At 38.9% G+C, this 21,495-nt stretch overlaps 1 protein-coding gene across 1 annotated transcript in view; it reads left to right on the plus strand.

Moving 5' to 3' along the window:
* lrp1bb (low density lipoprotein receptor-related protein 1Bb) overlaps positions 1-21,495 on the plus strand; it is a 204,630-nt gene that overhangs the window by 130,768 nt on the left and 52,367 nt on the right. Inside the window, exons 32-45 of the mRNA XM_051070155.1 lie at positions 1,311-1,460; positions 5,441-5,581; positions 5,694-5,819; positions 6,040-6,171; positions 9,587-9,721; positions 10,034-10,163; positions 10,272-10,398; positions 10,549-10,700; positions 11,225-11,349; positions 11,603-11,974; positions 14,847-15,036; positions 16,798-17,002; positions 19,004-19,196; positions 21,184-21,309. Coding sequence (XP_050926112.1) covers positions 1,311-1,460; positions 5,441-5,581; positions 5,694-5,819; positions 6,040-6,171; positions 9,587-9,721; positions 10,034-10,163; positions 10,272-10,398; positions 10,549-10,700; positions 11,225-11,349; positions 11,603-11,974; positions 14,847-15,036; positions 16,798-17,002; positions 19,004-19,196; positions 21,184-21,309 — 2,304 coding nt within the window. The remainder of the gene's footprint in view (positions 1-1,310; positions 1,461-5,440; positions 5,582-5,693; positions 5,820-6,039; positions 6,172-9,586; positions 9,722-10,033; positions 10,164-10,271; positions 10,399-10,548; positions 10,701-11,224; positions 11,350-11,602; positions 11,975-14,846; positions 15,037-16,797; positions 17,003-19,003; positions 19,197-21,183; positions 21,310-21,495) is intronic.

Raw genomic sequence — 21,495 nt, forward strand, 5'->3', positions numbered from 1 at the left:
AACAAAAATTAATAGAATTTATGAATTATTAAGATAAACCTGTAGTTGGTAGAATTGATGTATAACCAGAATGCAATTATTGAGCAGTGGCTCTGAATGTCCTCTGTTGTGAAAAAGTGGAAGGAAGGATAGATGTAGGATGTTTCTGTTGGTGTGTCATGGAATATTTGAGGACTGAATTTACACAAATATCCATATCTTACAGTATTGAGGGGGAAAGTGTGACAGTACAGTATCTTAGATAGCAGAGACAACACTGATTTCTGCAAAGACGATATTCACTATAATTCAGTAGGACCATTGATCAGTCAGTCAATCTGATTTTGAACATACAGTATTGATTTTGGATTGTACACTCTATCTCCATGATGCATGCTTGAGAGAGCAATTCTAGTCTGATTTAAAATAATCAACTGGACGTCATCCTTAGTCGCTTTTGCCACATAGCTCAAGGTCAAACTCCCCCTTTGTCACACCATTGTCTTTACTGTATTTCTTCATTCTCCTAGACCTGTCAGCAATTCAGATAGCAGAGTGCACTGAATTTCACTGCCTTCATTTATGATTATGGGTAGACCTGGGGACAAGACGAAATTAATGACGCATTGTGACTGTGAATCTGCCAGACATAAATCCTAACACATGGTGGGAGACAGGGAGTTGTTCAGAGGCCCACAATTGAAATTACTTTTACATCCCACTATTAACAGTGGTATTCCATGAAAAACTGTGATGTCAGCCAGGAAATGGATTTTAAAGCAGTTAGTCTCATTCTTGTTCATTTTTTATACCAGCTGGAGTTGTTATAAAGAGATCCTCTTCACAAATGTGCCAACAAACACATAAACACAAAAACATTGCTACTAGACCTCAGTCAACCAAATTTGTAGCAAATACTAATAATAATAAATTAGAAATAAATATTACTGTAATGCAGTTCTTAAATTTGTAACTGAAAATACTGTGTTTATTTTGCCAAAATCTGATAGAACTCTACACAGTACAACAGTACTGGTGGTGACAGTCAAATTTTCAGGAATAATCTTTGTTTACAGTCATGTCTCAAATGTTAATCTTTTAATGATAAGTTCAATCACTTTTTGTCATGTTAAAATGTTACATGTAGCATCTCCTCATGATTACAGCTGACATACCATCAATGTATTACTTATTTTATATGTATACGGATGATGAGTTATTCTGGTCATGTTAAAAGTCCTGCCTTGCCTGAAGTCAAAATTTGTATGCTTGACAATCCTAGCACAATGAGTGCTAATCTGGTTTCCTCTTTTCACTTGTCTTTCTCTCAGGTCTCTCAATAGACTACACTGCCAACAAGCTGTACTGGATAAGCTCGGCCAATGGCACTATCAACAGGTGCAATCTGGATGGCAGTGGGCTGGAAGTGCTGGAGACTCTAAAGAGGGAGTTAGCCAAAGGCACAGCTCTGGCCGTGATGGGTGAGTGGAGCTTGTCACAAGTGCATCAGATTGCCATTGGGGATTAGTCAGAGAGTGTGGAGGGATTACGTGTTCAACCAGTTAAGTGGCTGTAGAATAGAGCCATTTAGGCAGTCCTTGCAACAGTTGTGCTTCACATTGTGTGAAGTAGCAGGGGCATTCGATAATTAAAACACAGCACAGCAGTGATTGATGATTGATTTTCTCACCTCTTTTGCGATGAAAAGGGAGTATGATATTCATTATATGTTGATTCTTGGTACCAGTGCTGAATCCAGTGTGTCTCACTATCCATCAACTCACACATTAATGAAGAAATCTCCTGAAATCAGTGTGTTCTGGGGGAAAAAAAATCCTACTTAGCTTGCAGGGTCTGGAACTCCAAATGTTTTTTTTATCCTTTCCTTTCTACATACTTACATGTTGCCAATAGGACCATCGTCAGTCTAAATTAGTTTTTATTCACCAGTTTAGCCAAAACTCATTCTAGTTCTGACATTACAGAACCCACAAAGTGTGCAAAGCTGCTGATTCAACAGCAATGTGTACTGATCACAGTACTTAGTAAAAATACCTCTGTACTTTAAATGCACCCAAAACATGCATTACAATAGAGAATGAATTCCTGTAACTGTAGAGTACAGATGTGTGAGAAATTAAAGGAAAAACCTACATAAAGCATCTTAGTACAGTGATGGGCCACCATGAACTCCCAGAACTTCAGTGTGCCTTAGTATTGATTGTACAAGTCTCTGGAACTCGACTGGAGGGATGGAACCCTACAATATATATATATATATATATATATATATATATATATTTTTTTTTTTTTTTAATTTTATTTGTAAGCAGACACACTGTAACAGAGAAATACACACTGTGTGTGTGTGTGTGTGTGTGTGTGTATGTGTGTACGTACGTGTGTGTGTCTGGACCAGTGTAATTTTTAAAAGAAAAAATATAATACCAGGGTGATACTTTGTGTTCTTGAAGCATGTTATTAATCATGGCAGGCCTTTGTTTCCTGTGTGGTGAGTATCTGTCAGCATGTGCAGAGAGCATTAATTACAGTGTTATAGAATAACACAGCAGTAACAGAATGAAATCCCACAGTTTTGTTAGCTGTAAGCATCCTCTGAGCCACATGTTAACATCATTTTGGTTCATTTAGGCTTTTCTTTCAGTGTAGACTTTATGGAGAATTGTTTCTTTTATAGGCATTACAGGCTTCATAATTGCATTTCACAAATGGAAGATAGACCATGAGGTGGCATAGACTAATGGTTTGGTTCCTGCACCGTAGCACATACAGCAAAGCAGTGAAATGCGAGTCTCCATCAATCACAATTAATGACATTTTGTTATGTTGAGGAAATTGCTTTGAATGGTAGATTGAACAGCGCTGTGCTGTATTATTTTTTGCACTTTGTTAAAAAGAGAAATTTCACAGTGGTTCAACATTGCATTCACAGCATGGTAATGATTTACTATATATAGGAGATAACAATCTAGTGGATTTGTACATTTAAACTTGAACCCTGCAACCATGAAAGTGTGTTTAATATTCAGACATATTTTAATGAAATATCACAGCTTTTCAAAACATCTTTGCATGAATTGTTTGCCTTTGCACACTGTTACTATAGATATTGATCTATCAAATATTGTAAATATATTAAGTTATTAATGTTGAGCTTAGTGTTAAATAAGACATGAAACAACTCATATCCCCTTTGCACTCTTGAAGATTAGACTAGATTACATGTCTAATGATGTAACAGTTTTGGTAAAGAATATGATAACACGTAAAATGCCTCATTGAGTGTTATAACTGCACAATTTACTTTATGTATGTGCTAAATTCATACTAATTTAACACTACAGCATTAATGTTTACTATAAATACTGTTGTTGAGCAAAGAGCACAGCTAAATGCTGTGTTAGCTTGAGATCAGACATTCAGTTTCTCACACCAAGATGCCTTCCTCCTTTACCATAAACCATTGAGCATACACCTGTAAAACGTGTAGGATCAGCTGAAAATGAGGCTGGGAGAAGACAGCAGGACAGCAGCAAGACAGGTCGTTCTCCACTCCTGAGCTTATTTTGCTGTTGGCAAGTAAATTGACTATTGGTGATGCCCATTACAGAGTCATGTCCCTTCTGCAGATGTTTGTTTTGTCTCCATGGTGAAAGATGCGGTGAGGTGCATTTGCTGACCACTCACTCTGTTTGACACAAAGTTTTCATTATTTCCTCTCTGTTTCTTCCTTGCCTTACTTGCTCAGCAAACTGTGCACCTTATGGAATACAAACACGTGCATTATAACTAATATAAGAATTGAAATATGAATTTGCAGATACAGTAAATACACATGCAATCTGCTTTGGCAGGGAAATAACTGTATTAAGAGGGTATTAAGAGCTATTTTTTGCCTTCTGTGGGGATTTAACCAATAATTATTAATAAGCATTAATCCAGCAAAGGTTCCAGTCTTTCTTCTGGTGTGTGATAGCTTAATTGATCAGGTTGGTCATGTTTGAAGTGGTTACATTTACTCCAAAGAAGCATCATATATAAACAAGGTAAGCTTGAGTTCTATCAGGATTTGTAGCTCCCTCACAGCAGGAGGTGAAGGCAGACAAACAATCATGAAAAAGGGTTATCAGAGGTTATTCTACTGCAGTGATAATCAGTGGAGTTCTCAAACATTTTGGCAGGCATTTGTGTTTTGTTCTTGTGTTTCATTTTGCCTTTTTCATTTTGCATGCATGTCATAATGACTGCTCATTCTGGTTGTGAAAAGGTATAATGAAGGCACTGTTACTGACACAAGGTCGATCCACTCAGCACCTAGGGCTCTGTAATAATTGGATTGGCTTGAGGGAAAGGTGAGGGCTTCTATTTAGACGATGTGAGTTATCCATCAGCCTCGACTTGCCTGGAATCAAACTAGCAGTCGAGATGGAAATTGAATATGATGTGGCACAACCGAGCAATCACAGGTAGCCAGCGGTCCCCATGGCATCAAATTAACACAGGGTTCAAAGCTAATCTAAGCTAGCATGCCCTCCAGGGTCAAATGTTTTGTAAACTGCATGTAGACTGTCATCCTCACTCATGGGAATTTGTCTGATTTGTGGAAAATGAGTTTTACGTTCTCTTTAAGGATGACATTGAGCCTGAGGCTATTAATACAAGTGGGAATTACCTCTTTGTATCTCTGTACACCTTAAAGGGTGTCTCACCTTTCTAGGGATTGATGGTGTGAAACCTAAAGTGCACATGTTGTGGTTGTATTTGTAAATAAAAATATTCTGCTAAATTATCTGAGGTTACAGACATATTGAAGTGGGTAACAAGTGGTTGCTATAAAGAAAAAGAAGTACACATGTGGAGATGTTGCTTCAGTATCAAATTGCAAATTACCCAACCAAAATGATCTGATTAGATTATACTGCTGAATATCCATAATGAAAAATTATATATTTGTTCATGCCATAGCCATAAATATACAGTATAAATATAATTAATTACTTATCACTTAATTATGGCAACTCCTTCAAACCTTTGTTTATGTAAACAAAGTAACTGTGTTTCATGGCTGAAAGATACACATTATCAGCAGCAAGTGGGCAGAGCCTTGTATGCCACTCTTTAATCTCAAATCAGCTCAGAGAATGCTTCAATTATTTAGGGGCTTTATGGTATAAGAGTGCCATCCTTGGTGGATTAGAGTGCAAGCTGAAGCACACCGTTTGTACTTGAAATTGGTGATGAAGGGCGGTATTTGATTGTGCTGTAGTGTGTTTGAGGGCTTGTTTGCATCACAACCTGATTTAACATTTCTCAGTGAAAAAGGCAAAATGCTGCAGCATTACCTGAAGCAAAAGGTGGAATTCTCTTGTGTAGCACTTTTACTAAATCTGCTTGTGTGGCTGATTTTGTAAAAAAAAAAAAATGTCATTGATTGGTACAGGGGGCAAACTCTGGTGGGCAGATGAAGAATCAGGACAGCTGGGAACGGTTACCAAGAGAGACGGACGGAACCTTGTGATTTTGAGAAACAAGACGAGTGGGGTGGTTCATATGAAGGTGTACGACAGAGAGGGTCAGAAGGGTAAGCAAGCTCACACAACACACAAACACACAGATAAAGGTAGACACACACTACCCACACACACATTTGGCACCCTACTGTTTATGTTTTGCTGGTTGTGTGTAACACTCAGGAAGAAACCCGTGCCAGATAAACAATGGAGGATGCTCTCAGCTCTGTTTCCCCACTTCTGAGAACACCCGGAGCTGTTCCTGCACTGTTGGCTACAACTTACGTAGCGACCGCATGTCTTGCGAAGGTCAGTTTCCCACAGACTTAATCTATAGCTGCCAATGTATTTCTGTCAACATTTGATTTTCTGTGACTCGTACTAAAATATATATCTTTGAAATCTTTCTGCATTCATTATTTATTTTTCAGTATGTGAGTCATCTATGCAGGGGTTAAAGGGGATTCTTAATTGATCATGTTTCAGTACCTTTGTTTAAGGTACTGATGGGTCTTTTGCCATTCTTTAGGTGTTGACTCATTTCTGATGTATTCCATCCATGAGGGAATCCGGGGAATTGCTCTTGACCCAAATGACAACAGCGAAGCCCTCATGCCCATCACAGGAACTCTGTTTGCTGTGGGAGTTGACTTTCATGCTGGTATGATGTCAGTGTTTGATATTGGATTTAAGACTTTAGATATATATTCCTGAGACCAACTGAAGATTGAATCACTGTCTTGTCTGATGTGTGGTGTCATGGGAATCTTCTGTTCAGTAAAGCACAGAGTCAACGGTTGTCTTTCTGTAGGTTTAGTTCTTACATTTGCAAACGGACTCACTGTACTCCTCAAGCATGAGACGCACAATGAGTACCGAGTACAACAGATGATGGGTTAAATACAATAGAGACAAGGTTACGTCCTCGAATTTACCAGCTTCTTCAAGGAAACATCTTCTGGAGACTAAACAACAGTGTAGCCCTGAGAGAAAAGGCGTCAGCACCCTCAGGAGATTACACAGCAGCCCCAGCTATGCAGCCCCTGTCTTTTATGGGGTGAGGTGCCGTCAGCTTATTGACATGTGGAAAAGTACTAAGCATATGATATTTTATAAGGCACAATTGTACAAGTACAACACAAATGTTCAAGATTATTAATAAATCACAATTATCATGAATCATATGAGAATTTCCAATACAGTGGTTTAACAAAGCAGGCTGATCAACTTGACTTTGAGATGTCAAGCTGACCAGTTGAATGTAGTTTTTAATGTGGCCTTTCTAATCCAGCAGTGTCTCAAATATCTACTTTAATGTCATACACTTTCACTAGACATTTTGTTTAAGGCTATGTGCCTATCGTGACCTCTAACTACACATCACTGTGTGGACTTAAACTGCTCATGTAAAACTAGAAAGGCACGACTTCCAACTTGCTGCTCAGCAGTGGTAATGGAAAGGAAATGTATATATCAGATTGCAGCTTTATATTTTTAAACTATGATTAATTTTAATGACTGTAGAAATCTTTTATGCAACACCAGTGATAGGAACATTTTGCAGTGATTAGAAACACCATCCCTCAAAAAGATGGTGAAGCTCAAGACTCACGTTGGCAGACACATGCACCTCAAGACAAGCTGCTTTGTAGTGGGCTTTATAATGTCAAGTGGACAGAAAATTGATGACACTATTGTGTGTTTATTTTATTTTTTATTCATACTTTTCTATACACAATAAATGCAGAAATTATGTAATATAGAGTAGAACCTAACAGTCAGAAATCAATTCATTTTAAATTGCAGATTTTTATAAAACAAATAATGAATATTTTTTGGGGTGTGAAATCCTTGATCCTTGTTCATTTTCAGTCTGAAAACAACATGGGGGATGGAATGGTCTTTGTTATACTGGGTTCTAACCTTTTGAATAATGGTCTGTGGGCTTGTGGACTGCAGAGTTGAAGAGCAATATGTTCACATTATGGGTGACCCTCAGAATGAATAAGAGCAAACCATTTCCTCTCAAGCCCCCGAAACAATGTTAATACAAAGCAATTCCCAAGATATTGTATCAAATGAACATACAGTAACATGCATTGCAAAGCATGAACCCAATAGCTTGTGCTGTCATTTGTTACAGCCCTGCTTCCTTCTGTATAATATATATGATAAAAATGATAGATTTCATACACAGACAAATGCTATGCATATACTATAGGCTTGTATCATTCCATATATGTAATAGGTTGCTACTGATACATGGTTAGGAACGCTGTGTGAAGGAAATTGCACATGCACAACTGAAACAAGCTATACACACACAAAGGTTTATATACTTAGGATCTGCAGCAATTTCTTTTAGAAAAACAGAAAAACAGCACCATGTTTGGGTAATTCCACATGTCTGCTTCTGATGTTTTCAATGTAGGTTCACAAAAACTGAAGGTAGGAAATGTAAATTAATACAAAGTTCACTGAAATTGATTTAATATTCCTAACCACCTGACTGTGCCAGAGGCAGAGATCATCAGACTTCCTGTCACTTGGACTAAGGTCTACTGTTTTACTATCTGTTTTCTAATGAAGGGAGAGAACAATACTGATTTTTTTTGGTCGTTCATTTCACCACTTTGGTCCAGACTGAAATATCTCAACAACTGTTTTACCATTTTATCATTACATTTGGTATCTGTGGTAATCGATGGTGCCCAGACAATAAACCATAATGGCTTTGGTGATCCAATGACTCTTATGCCACCAGTGTAGGTCATGAATGTTGTTGTTTTGAGTGTCTCAAGAAGTACAACACCAGAAGAAGTGGTTGTACTACAATACTAGCAGGATTGCCATCAAGTCAGAATTTGTAAATCTAATATTTTACTCACTGTAAAGAGCTGCCTGCTAAACCTGTACTTTTTGTTTATATTGCATTAGCAAATGTTAGCATGCTAACATGTTAAACTAAGTTAGTGAACATTATACTATACTATACTAAATTCATACATACTATATATGTCATGCTAGTATGCTCACACTATAAGCACAAAGTGCTGCTGTGCTTATATATTTATAGTAAATAGAACCTCACAGCCACTTGCAGTAGTCACTATCAATCAGCCACAAAGGGTGTAAATGCTCCCTGTATATATAATCACTTATAAGTAGTGTACGTTACTGGACTTTCCTTATAATTTTTTTCCCTCTCAGATAAAGTGAGGGTTCAGGAGAACAAGAGCAGGTTGGATTGCTCTTTACACAAGAGCCATGAGTCAGTTTGTTATTTGGTGAGAACCTGAAATATGATTCTGAATTAGTAACCTCAAAGGTTGATGGCAATCTCTATGTGTAACCACAGCTTTTGGAAAGAAGAAATAAGCCAAATCCAAGTCAAATTAGATATTGCCAAAGTACAGAACAAGATTGCCGATCATTTTCCCCTTTGTTACTTTGTGCAGGTGAACATGCAAATTCCTTACTAAGTCCATCCACAGGAGGCTGCGGATAGCACACGCATAGCATTTACATGTCATTACAGAAGCCAGGCGGGCAGAGCAGAACAAATGACAGCCCTGCAGCTGTATTCTGTCATATGTGAGCTGTGTGTTAAAACTGTGTGAAGGCAGCAGGAACAAAAAAGTACAAATAAACATATAACGCCCCGTAAACTCCAAACAACCTGTTACCCAAACTGACAAGCTGCACAGAGACTGCATCATAAATAAATCATGTGCAATTTCATATCCTTATGTAATAGGGCTGAAAAAATCACAGAATATCCATAACAGGTTTTACCAATGCCATGTTTTCCCTGAAGTAATATACTGCCCTGTAAAATTTGGCCAACAGTAGCCTTTCTTGTTCAAACACTGTATGTCAACAAAGAGCGGTAGCTGAAGTGTGTGGATTTTCGCTATCATACTTTATGGTCCCACACAACATTTGGTGAAATGGGCAGAGCTGCAGTAAAATGTGGTTTCATGAGCTGCTTTGTTTGAAGGTAATAAATACTTTTGTGGCAGCTGCATTCGTCATCCCATTTTCTTTCATCATTAACTGTATTGTGTATTTTGCAGGGAATGACACAGTGTACTGGACAGACATGGGCCTGAACAGAATATCCCGTGCCAAACGTGATCAGACCTGGAGGGAGGACATCATTACTACTGGCATCAGCCGGGTGGAAGGCATTGCTGTTGACTGGATTGCCGGTTAGTATTGTGACTCCTCAGACCCTGGAATTTATTACTGCAGGCTATCAAGTTGGTATTGACTGTTGAAAATTATCTTTATGTGCACAGCTTCCCATTACAGAATTGAGTAGATGTGTTCAATTTCCTTTTATTTGGAGTGCTAAAAAAAACATCAAGTCTTAGGGACAAGGGTGGGTACCACAAGTGTGTGTGCAAAATTAGTTTTCGTCTATGTACTAGTTCATGGTGGGATCTTTTTCTGTATCTCATGCCTTCATCAATAAACCGCTGCTATATTGACATACCTTACTATTCCTCCTTTCTACACAGGAAACCTGTATTGGACAGACCATGGTTTTAACCTAATAGAAATCTCCCGTCTGAATGGTGCATTCCGCTCAGTGGTCATATCTGAAGGACTTGATCAGCCCAGGGCCATTGCGGTGCATCCACAGAAGGGGTAAGAAATGTATATGATTTTAACTCATTTTAAAATCATTTTGTCAATGTTATACTACTTCTGTTTTTTCATGTACACACTGTATTTGTGTGTTGCCGTGTTGGGTAGGTATCTCTTCTGGACTGAGTGGGGCCAGAACCCCTGCATTGGCCGCTCCCGCCTAGATGGTTCAGACCAGGTTACCTTGGTCAACTCAGGCATCATGTGGCCCAATGGAATTTCCATAGACTACGAGGTGCAGTCACACACAGATGCACAAACGCTGTCATTGACCTCATCCACCCCCACTCTATTCTTCTATACCATGCCTCTTATTTCATCTTGCTCTTTTGTGGCTGAAATATGTGGTTCAGTGTGTGATATGCATTTTAAAATTACCCTCCAGGAAAATACATTATACTGGTGTGACGCCCGCACAGATAAGATCGAGAGGATCAACCTTGAGACAGGTGAGGGCCGGGAGATTGTACTGTCAGTGGCCAACGTAGACCTGTTCTCAGTGGCTGTGTTTGGGCCTTACATCTACTGGTCTGACAGGTAATTTATTATTTTCTTAAATGCACACACATGCATTGGCCTGCAATGCCTGCAATACTAACCTGACATTAACCCTTCCCTTTACAGGTCTCATGTTAAAACATTAAGAGCAGCAGTTTTTGTATTTTTGTAAATACTCTAGACACCGTTCAGTGGTATCAGCAAGGGCAGAGCCTTCCTTAACCATCTGCAAAATTAGGCACATAGTTACATTTAATGACACCTTATTTACTTACAAGATATAAGTTGTTTTATGCATATTTGTACACTCCTGTAGAGCTTTAGAACAGGTCTGTAGGTTCTCTGAAGCAATAAGAGACTGAGACAGGTTTTAAAGTATCAGTAAGGATAATGTTGAATAGTTGTGTGTCATGGTTGATTGCAGTCTTGGATTTAACTCAACTTTTGCCAAATGGAATTATCTGTCTTTATGTCTATCTAACTTTTTCATTACCCCACCCCAGTGAAAAGTCAAACTACAGTATGCTTTCCTCTCTGAAACAACCACTTCTGGTGTTGTTCAGGGCCCACTCCAATGGTTCAATCCGACGTGGTTTGAAGACTGATACCAGTGAGGCTGTGACCATGAGGAGTGGTCTAGGAGTTAATTTGAAGGATGTGACAGTTTTCAATAGAGGCAGAGAAAAAGGTAGGCAGAGAGAAAGGAGTCGTCTTACCAATTTTTATGACTGCTTTTACTTCTGCACTCCTATTTTACTCCTGCAGTCATGTCTGTTCTTAGTTTATGATGACCTTTATAAAATGCAGTTTGCAATTATGTGGCTGCTACACGGCACCTGTGATTTTCATCTGTTATGTATAGTCACAAACATTTCAGATATGATTGCACAGAGACGGAAACTGAGACAAACCAGTAACTGAATATGTTTTGGGTTGTGAAGGCACCAACCCCTGTGCCAGGAGTAATGGAGGCTGCCAGCAGCTGTGTTTTCACTTGGGAAGTGGTCGCCGGACCTGCTCCTGTGCCCATGGCCGCTTGGCAGAGGATGGCTTTGCTTGTGAGCGCTATGAAGGTTATCTACTCTACTCTGAAAGGACTATACTGAAAAGCATCCATCTTTCAGATGAGAACGACCTCAACTCACCTGTCCAGCCTTTTGAAAATCCTGCATTTTTCAAGAATGTCATAGCACTGGCCTTTGACTACAGTCAGAAGACAGCTGGGACCAACCGCATCTTTTTCAGTGACGTCCATTTTGGAAATATCCAGATGATTAATGATGACTGGACAGGAAGAGCTGTTATTGCAGAAAGTAAGTGAATGCTATACTATATGCTATATTGAATGCTATATATGCTATATACTTATTTGAATGTTGTTATGTAATTTAAAAAGCCAATTTCAACACAAAAATAAACTTGCACTCACACAATCATATACACTCCTATAGCCAATTTCGAGAGCTTCCCAATATCACAGTATTGATGGTGATATTGTAGCGAGTATTGTGCCCTCTGTTGGACCTGAGTATGGTTTGGCATAAGGCAGTACAGGCATACTAACATTTGTTACGCCTTATCTACGCTGGGCTTGTTTCAGGGGTGTTTTCAGTCATGTGTCTGATGTGCATTTCATGGAAAAGATGTGTACTCGTATGTGTGACTGTAATTAGTGCATAGTGGCACTGACCCAAGAATGCAACTGTTGTTATTTTGATGCTGATGTGTTGCTTCTGCTATACAAATGGTGTATTTCACTGCAGCTTTAACTACAGAACAGCCTGTTTTAGAATATAATATTCACATAGCTTTAATAGCATTTACTTTTTCCACTCCTTCATTTTTCCTGCCATTAATGCTTTTAAAAGACCATTTATTATTAAATCGGTGTAGTATAATACCTGTGTTTGAAAGCGTTACTTACTGTCACAGACTGAATGATGGGTTCACTCCCTCTCTATTTCTTCTCTAAAGCTCAGTCAGTCCCATCTTGATAAGCATGACTGGATTCAGATGAACGGCAAAAGCCTCTGTTCTGCTCAACTAGCACCCTCTGCCATTCTGTGAAGTTTCCACTGGGAGCAGAGCTCAGCACCTTCCCAACCCCCTTCTCACACTGGAGTGTTACTGATCCACTACCACCTACATACCCCCCCAGAACCCTGACCCATCTCCCAGACCCCTGCTGAGGGAGCTTTCTTCTTATTTATTTATCTTCTAGAAATGAACAAGTGTTATTCAGAACCATCTGTTAGGATTTGTAAGCATCTTTCACACCCTAGCACTTGTGAAATGTAAAATCAAAGTGATGTAAACAATTACAATTCAAGGAACAAGGATAGTTGTGGTAGGATGGCCATCCTTGTCCAATTAACTCATCTAGTGTTGAGTGAAAGCAGCATGTCCTTCTGGTCCATACTACTTTTAACTGAATCAACACCTTATGCAGCATCTAACCTTGTACAGTATATAAAAGCAAGGCTCTCTTCTCTTTTCCTGAAAAAGTTTATGCTTGTCTCGTCTTTGAGGAAAGGTGAAGATGTTAATCATCCATATTTCCCTAATTAAACTCCGTGTCCCCCATTAATTACTCCCTCGCCCCGCCAACAATTTGTGAGAAACTCCAAGCTGCCAGACAGCTTTTATTGCAAACTATTAATTAGTGATCGGCTGACTCAGGTAGTGTATTAAGTATTCTAGAGTATGGTTTATGGGTTTTTAGATGAGGGGATACAGCCAAATTCTGTTGCATTGGCCACATGTTCAGCATTAAGACAAAATATGGGCTGCATTGACAGATGAAAGTGTGTGAAAATTTAAGTGTTACAGAAATAGAGATCAGGCTTGCAATAATTGCCAGTATTATAATATTTCATGTACACAGATGTTAGGTATTGTCAGATTTATTTACATTTTTTTTATGTCTTGTTATCAGTGTGGGTGGTCTTATTGAACTGAGAATAGGAGAAGGCAGTTCTGTGTGTACATCTTATGAAAGACAATCTCTTGCTTTGTCAAGCAGTAATCAGACGTACTTGCAGGTGGAAAAGTTACACATGAATAAACACACACAGAACTGGGTTCATGCAGGTAATCTTTCCAAACCCCTAACAAAGCCAATCTTCTATCTGGTTTCATGAATGGGGTCTCAGGGTAAGAAATAAAATTTAGACTTTTTGTGGTTTCTACTGGACTCAGAGGGAGTAGTTTAATTTTTTTGTTGTTTTGACTGGTTTGGTATTTTCTACTGCTTTTTGCATGGTGTCAACATTTCCTCTGCCTATGGCGATGTGCTTTTCTGTCCAAAAAATGTTTCCATTTATTCTCCCAGAGCATAACGGAAACAATTCCCCAGTCATAAGCTTCCACAAATACGCTACAGTGGTCCATGGGGAACAGTAGTCATATTCATGTATGAGTACATGACAATGCTGTATTACGGCATATTGAATATATTATTCTGATATTGCTTCTTCATATTGATACTTGTGTAATATTGAAACAGTGGAGGTCATATTCAGTAGGTCATTTATGAAACCCCTGCAAAACAAATCTACAGTGAATGAATGCTAAAACATGAATATAGCCAGCCTTTCTGTCTGTGATCACTCTCTCTCTCTCTCTGGAGGTTCCCTCTCTGTCAGTCACATTCTTGTACCAACCCGGGAGGCTGCAGAGGCTTTTTCATATCCTATGTTTAGGAAATTGGTTTGCAGTGAAAACGTTCAGTTCACTGACTGTCTGTTGCATCAACAAATACCTTTCCGTCCAGTGTAGTGAGGCATGAAGTTATTTCCCTGTCAGTCACCAAGGAAACATAATCCCAATTCTAACACAATTGGAGCCTGCCATCTGTTACAAGCAAAGTCAGTATTTTTACCTAAATCTGCACTACAGACAACTTTGCAGTTTAGTGGCCCCAGATGTCAGTTGCAGATTAATGAAAACTTTACATTTGGGACACACAACAGGATATCAATATAATACATGGATCTTTGCGTACAGTATATTACTCTCAACTGGTCCCTTACTCCGCAATGAGATTATTCTTCATGTGTTCACAACTTGTGAACTTCCAGCATCCATCAGGCTGGCCTCTTTTTTTCATTCAACCACACTTCTTGCCACTGTCTTAATTAGATTACATTCAACTTGAGCAGTGGTCTTATGTGTCTTTTCTTTTAGATGTGGGTTCAGTGGAGGGCCTGGCCTACCACCGGGCCTGGGACACGTTGTACTGGACCAGCTCCACTACCTCCACCATCACCAGGCAAACTGTGGACCAGAAACGAGTTGGTGCCTTTAGCAGGCAGGCTGTGGTCACACTTTCAGAAGAAGACCATCCACATGTCCTGGCCCTGGATGAGTGTCAAAAGTCAGTAGCTCTTCTAAGTCTGTACATGCTCTCTGTGTCACTCACTCCACATTACTGCGTCAGTCAGTTAATCCAAAAATGTGTGGATCTCAGTTGAGCCTTCAACACTGTTATGCACAACATTTTTATTTATGGGTTGATTTATGTTCAGCAGAGTATTGTTTTTATTTGCTGTGCTGGCCGTATATAACGTTTAATCCTCATTATCTTCTTTAGTGTCAATTTGAAATTTTATTTTATGATTTGGGAAAATGTGTAACAACATAACATTACAGCATTATGTATTTAAAGGACATTGCAAAAATCAGGCCTTTCCTCTTTCTCCCTAAGATACAGAGAAGCTTGTTCATACCTTTCTTACAAGGAGGCTTGACTACTGCAACATACTGCTTTCAGTCCTTAAATAAATTGCACTCAATACTGAAGGTCACTGCCAGAGTTTCAAAAAAAAAAAAAAAAACAACCTCAGATTACTGCTCTTTTAAGATCGGTGCACTGGCCTCCTATTAGTTTTAAGATCTTTGTCCTTGTCTATAAATCTTTTTGTTGACTGTATTGTTGATATGGTGCCAAGGTATGTCCCAGCTAGAGCTCTCAAATCCATATGCAGTCTACTGTTTACTGTAGCAAAAAAGCAGACAAATGGAATGGTCTCCCTCTGAGTCTGAGGACAGAAACCCACATTGAGGTTTTTTACTTATTTACTGTATGTTATTACTCTAATGACATAGGTCTATGTTTTGCTTGCAGAAATAAGAGGAAAAACTTGGATTTGGATTGGAAATTGTTTGTCTTGCGACACAGTTATGAATCACGTAATTGTATGACTAGTGGTTTACTGATTTTGGTAATTTTTGGACTACTGTATCAAACATTACTGAGTAATTTAGTGCATTTTGATACATCTTTAGCTTATCCATTCAGTGATAAGGTTTTGTTGCCTTATGTTATCTGGTGCAAAATCCTGAGGTATCTTGAAGTAGAATGTTTTAGTAAGCATTTTTACACTATAGGTTCAAGATGTCATCCATTATAAGATGCACTGATAGCATTTTATAATAAATAATGATTTCATTTGTGTGCCAGTAAAAAAAAAAAGAAAAGAAAAAATGTGTTTTTGTTGTTTGAAATAGCACATCAGTGTTCCTGTTACATCTGGCATAGATTATGTCACTGAACATTAAGAAAAGAGTGAGTGTCTTGCTCCTGCTGTTGTACTAACTAAATTAATTTCTTGACCTCAGACTATATCCTTGGTTGGCAATTTGGCACCATATCCATCCCACTCCAGAAACACTGTCTGATAATTAGAATTCAGACTCAAGTGATTAATTAGCAGTCCCTGGTTGTGACTTCTGACCGGAATCCTTATTATCGCACTAGAGTGGACTTCCATGACTTCATTACCGTATGAAGTGTGAATCCAGGAGCTTAAAAAAATGTAAACAATTTCCAGCTCTTTTCTCTGTGATTTGTCTGCATAGTTGTAGATTTAAAACGTGCACCGTCCATCTTACAAAACCCATAAACCAAGACAGAATTTTTTTGTTAATTTCCTCTGCCACTATTATCTGTTTTTCATACCCTCCTCACAGAGAAGAATATGAATGAATTAGCTCTGTCTCACAACCTGTGATGTTAATCTGAAACTGAGCTACACTTTATCACTGATTAGTTCCTTCAGGGCATATATGGGGAAGCTATGTATAAACTTCCAACAATGTAATTCCCTTCAATTTTGTTTTTCTGCACACATTGTAGCCTGATGTTTTGGACCAACTGGAATGAGCAGAGGCCCAGCATCATGAGATCTACTTTAGCAGGCAAAAACATGAGGATTATCATCAGTCTGGACATTCTGACACCCACTGGCCTTACTATTGACCACAAAGCAGAGAAGCTCTACTTTTCAGATGGAAGCCTTGGCAAGATTGAGAGATGTGACTACGATGGTTCCAGCAGATATGTGAGTATGAAAATAATAGCCCCTGAGTAAAAGATATTAATTGTGGTTGCCCAATATTACACAGTGGATTTCTTTTATTATTTTTTAGAAGCATTATACAAGGTATGGACAGAATTTGTTAAAATTTCCATGAATAAAGGAATGGTCTTATGAGACGCAGTGACTCACCAGATAGAATTTATTTTCCATTTTTGTCTTTGAATGATGGAGATGTTTCATTACAAAACATTCGAGAATCAAGGCACATATTCAAGGATGGAAAGTCAAATTGATCCACCCTTTTCTCCTGAAATGAAACTGTTTTTCTGTCTCCCATTTAATCTCTCATCCCTATTGAGCTCCTGGAACATGATCCTTCATATGGCAAATAGGATCTGAAACACCTCTTGATGTTCTTTCTGATATGTCATCTCCAAGGGTACAGATGGTTTCTGTAATCACAGAAGTCATTCTGTGTTATAAAGAAGGGGCTCAGTGAGGGAAGTTCTTATTTTGTCCATAAAAAGTTTCATGCATAGTATAATCCCAACTGGATACACATCCCATGTGCCCCATGTGTACAAAGGATTACAGTACAAGATCACCTTTTTTGCTATGGATTTCAGTTTTTGTTTGACATGACCTCTGCAGCTCAGCACCTTGGCCCATTTCAATTAGTTACCCATATGTTTGCTGAGCCAAGTCACAGGGCTCTGAAAGTCTTCACCTTTGAGTCCCCACTATCCCCTGCTGCAGTCAAGTCCTGCTAATGAAGGCTTTGCTGTGAGACCGCTCTGGGTGCAGATTCTCCTTTCCAATTAAAATGTGTAAATTAAACAGAGCTAGCTGATTGTCAACTTCAGCACTTTCCCAAACAGTACTTGTGGAACTCTTCAGAAACCCCACCCACTGTATACAAAGCATTTCAGTGTAAGGCTCCTTGTCATTTTATAGCACTCAGATTGTTTTATGTTTGTATTGAGTTATATAAATGGAAACGTGGATGGCAGCAGAGTGTTCCTGAGGGCCCGGCTACTCTTCACTGCAGCAGTGCCATTACATGCTGCCAGTGTGGTTGGCGACAGAGATGAATAGGAGCTATGGCTTGACTCTCCCCCTCGTGCCACTCTGTGAGTGGAGACCCGTGTCATTAATGAAGGCAGTGCTTTACAAAGGGCAGCAGAGTGCATGATAAGGGAAGATGTCAGCAATGTTTAGTCAGGAATAGATGGCCTTTTTACTATGAACAGAGGAAATATAAATTGAGAGCTGTCAGCAGTTGGAGTATCGTATTTGAATATTGTTGAGTAGTGAAAGAGTGATAAGAATGTATGAAATATGTTCATATTTACCCCAAACACGAGTTTGGCACAAATGTAATGTGTCCCTGGCTGTAAACCTAATGTGTCCAAAATCTAATTTCCTATCAATATGTTCCATTCTACCCCATCTGGCATTTCCCTCTCTGTCTCTCTCTGTCTCTTTCTCTCAACTGATGGCCAGTTGTTGCTTCCACACGCTGGGCTCCTTTAATCAACACCTGTCCTATTAATCCCAGTATGGCACAGGGCTAATGTGATGCTGCTTCCAAGCATGCCCCACTAATGGCTGAGACTACAGAGCTGCTGGAGGCCCTGATCGTCCCCCCCACAAGCCTAGAGAGTCACACAGGGAGGCATCTGATGGATTCCTGCCTCCCTGCCAATGCCACTGTCATTTACTCCCACAACATCTGGGTTAAGCAGTCATGGGGGTGGCGGGGGTGATGTGTTGATTAATGAGTCGAAACATTATTCTTCACATTTATTCCTAGGGTTTCACTCAAAATTCTGTTGATGCTCTCTCCAGCCAGATCTTGTAAAGATGTTTGGGATTGGCTCGGGAGAGGGGGAGTGTAGATATTGACAGAATGAAATATGTGGATTCACTTTGTGTTATAGTGGTATTATGTATACCAGCAAATATAATAATTCACATATTGGAAAACAGTTCTAACATCAGTGCTCTGCTCTACAATTTCAGGTCATAGTTAAGTCAGGACCTGGAAACATCTATGGGCTTGCTATCTATGCAGATTTCATCTACTGGTCAGACTGGGCCCGTAGGTCTGTGCTGCGATCAAACAAATACACAGGCGGTGACACCAAGGTACTTCGAGCAGATATACCCCATCAGCCAATGGGGATTATAGCTGTGGCCAGGGACACAAACAACTGTGAGTATTTAAACACCTGGAAATTGGCTTACTTTAATGACCAATGGATGCAGTGACGTGTCTGCAAATATTTGTGTATAATGTGTTGCAGATGCCTGGATGTTCATGTCTGCATATGGGCAGGAATTTATATGTACATATTTATTATATTGGTGTAGTTTAGGACAACAGACCAAAATAAATATGTAGCTGCTTGCACTTTGTATTGTAGCCCAATGAGAATATTTGAGGAAACCGCACTTATCTTTGTCACTTCTACAGTTTGCATGCACTTATCCTCCACTGAAAGAAATAACATCAGAATGATTCTGGCTATTTGAGGCCAGTAGCAGTATCAACACTAAATGTTAAAGATGAATCAAGGTAGATTCTTTTAAAAAAGTACATTTTGAATAGTTAGTGTAAATTTAGTAAAATAAAAATCAAATATTCTACACATACAATATTTGACACAATCTCTGATCAGCTAATGTTGGTGAATATGTGGTATGTCATTTTGGCTCTACTAACTAAAAGCAAAAGATGAAAAAGGGGGTCTCATTTTGATATACAAAAACAGCAGGTATGATAAATGAACATGGTCATATTTAGAATGGCTAGAAACTAAAGTTTCAGAGGTAATTAATAAAAAAGTAGCCTATGTTGTAGAGGGAGTCTCTTAAGTGGCATATAAAGTTTCATTTCCAAGTAGGGCAAAGGGAAATGGGCTTAAGCAGGTCCCACTGGCTGGATTCAGATGCCGAAAGCCACGCTGTTCCTCGTTTATCTCGTCATAGGGAATAATCGTGTCCTATGACCTGAATGGGCAGAGCTGCGAGTATACAGCGTAATGTGCAATGACCAGCAGTGATGGATTTGCTAATTTATTATTTTTGATCTTTACATTGTGAACGTCTTATTGCATTTAAAAAAAAAAAATTGTCATGGATATCCTAACTATAAGTAATCAAACAAACGTTTTACCTGAGCTGCAGAACAGGAGTGGTTTCTTCTCTCATGAATAAAACACTCATGGCTGCGGGGCAGGTAATAATAGAGGGTCTCCAATGGACATGCATGTCTCTGAACACCTGCAATTGAGACTACCTCTGCTGTTCTTTTATACATTTTTTTTTTCTCAGGGCTGGACCAGCACTTGCATTATTTTTTTCATGGGTTATGTCTGAACTTTGGTCATGAGATTAAGAGCAATATATGAATCCCGTAGAGCTACACAGAGCTTTTTCACATAGCACCCCAGGCAGAGAAAGACAAAATATCCAGCACTGTAATACATTTGCTACCTGTCAGTGAGGATACCTGCCTGTAGTCTGTATTAGTGCAGGCCTTTAACAATAGAACTGCCCTTTTATTTGTATGTTGACCACAGATAATAATAAGTATTTTACATATGAATCAGTCTCATTGTATTTAAAAACATATATCCCTGAAATCAGTTATTGGATAAGATGAATTCCTCTGTTATTTTTTGTTGTTTAGCAGTGTTTTTCTTACCCTTGTTAGTAACTGGAATGAGATCCAATGCCATGCCAGCGCAAATCATATCAACACATTTCCATCTCAGCTGTAATAAATTTTAAAGGAGAAAAATCAATGTCAACTATCTAGCCCTTGAACAGCAGTTATCAGGTTTGGTGTCAGAACCTCAGATTCATAAAGAAAGAAAGAGTACCAGTCATTTATGGAAAAATGCTTCCTGTGATATGCATATGAACCAAATTCTCTGCCAGTAAAAATGTATTTGGAATATCACTTTGGAATACCCCTTGCCTTATTATATATAATTATAAAGGCAACAAAATGTAGTTGTAATATCTGTATTTGAAATATCACTTACTAAAAGATAAGGAAGGCTGAAGCTAGAGTCCAGCAGAAAGGTAAGTGAGAGTACTTCCTCAGAAGATAACTCCAGGAATTTATTTAAGATCTCAGGAGAAAGTGTGTCCTGGAAGGCTGCTTAATCTATTATCTTTGATTGTTATTAAAGGTGAGCTGTCTCCATGCCGACACATGAACGGAGGCTGCGGTGACCTTTGTCTCCTCACCCCATATGGGAGGGTCAATTGCACTTGCCGTGGAGAGCGTGTGCTCTTAGACAACAACAGATGCGTGTGTAAGTCATGAGAAGCTTCAGATTTAATTATATGGAGGTCGCAACTTCTAACCCATAGAACACTCCTGGTATTGATTTTAATGACACTCTTTATAGATTTGTTATTTTGAAAGAATACTACATTTATATGCATAGTATAATCCAGCTTATGCATACACTCAGGATAAGATATTATTCATACTGTTT

The sequence above is a fragment of the Lates calcarifer genome, linkage group LG1 (assembly GCF_001640805.2).
Source record: "Lates calcarifer isolate ASB-BC8 linkage group LG1, TLL_Latcal_v3, whole genome shotgun sequence".
Classification (NCBI taxonomy): domain Eukaryota; kingdom Metazoa; phylum Chordata; class Actinopteri; family Centropomidae; genus Lates; species Lates calcarifer.